Genomic DNA, 635 nt, shown 5'->3' with positions numbered 1-635 from the left:
AGGCAGGCTCTTGGAGCCAAGGTGGATTTGCTTTTGCTGTTCCTCTGTGGCAGATGAGCACGGCTTCTGGCTCCTCTGGGGCTCCTCCCAACTCTCTGTTGAACTCGGGACAGGGCGAGGGGCGCGCATCCCCAAGGGTGGGTGTGACACCTGTTTCTCTCCTAGGAAAGTGCTGGCCCATGAAGCAGAGACAGCCGGAGCCATCATGACCTTTTTCCTGTCGCTGGGCTTGGCCCTAGGAGCTGCTGTCTCCTTTCTGTTCCGAATTCTCATCTAGCAGAGGCACCGGGAGGGTGCAGGGACACTGAGAGACGGCTCTGCATCCTCTGAGGCCCTGGACACCTTGGCACCGTGGGGAGACGCCCGCTCCCGCCAAGTCGCACTGCCACAGCGGACATTACACCCAGGGACGGTTCCACTCCTGCAGGGTTAGCTAGCCTCTGCCACGCTCGGCTGTGTGATGCCTTCAGGCCTATGTGCCTTCTCCTTCACCCTGCTGTGTGTGTGTTTGTGTGTGTGTGTGTGTAAGCCCCTCGGGATCTCACTGAGGTCCAGCAACCTCCCACGCTGCATAATTTCCCCAGCTCAAGGCCAAAAGCCATTCTCAGCCTCCTCCTCTCTGCCAGAGTTGAAGG

General features: G+C 59.4%; 1 protein-coding gene across 1 annotated transcript in view; it reads left to right on the top strand.

Moving 5' to 3' along the window:
* The window catches only part of SLC29A1 (solute carrier family 29 (equilibrative nucleoside transporter), member 1), a 6,867-nt gene extending 6,590 nt beyond the window's left edge, over positions 1–277 (top strand). Inside the window, exon 12 of the mRNA XM_009871344.1 lies at positions 166–277. Within this exon, the coding sequence (XP_009869646.1) occupies positions 166–277 (112 nt within the window). The remainder of the gene's footprint in view (positions 1–165) is intronic.
* The last annotated feature ends 358 nt before the right edge of the window (positions 278–635 follow it).

The sequence above is a fragment of the Apaloderma vittatum genome, unplaced genomic scaffold, assembly GCF_000703405.1.
Source record: "Apaloderma vittatum isolate BGI_N311 unplaced genomic scaffold, ASM70340v1 scaffold14476, whole genome shotgun sequence".
NCBI classification, from domain to species: Eukaryota; Metazoa; Chordata; class Aves; order Trogoniformes; family Trogonidae; genus Apaloderma; species Apaloderma vittatum.
Note: the sequence above shows the minus strand (reverse complement) of the source record. Positions and strands in the feature narration are given on the sequence as shown.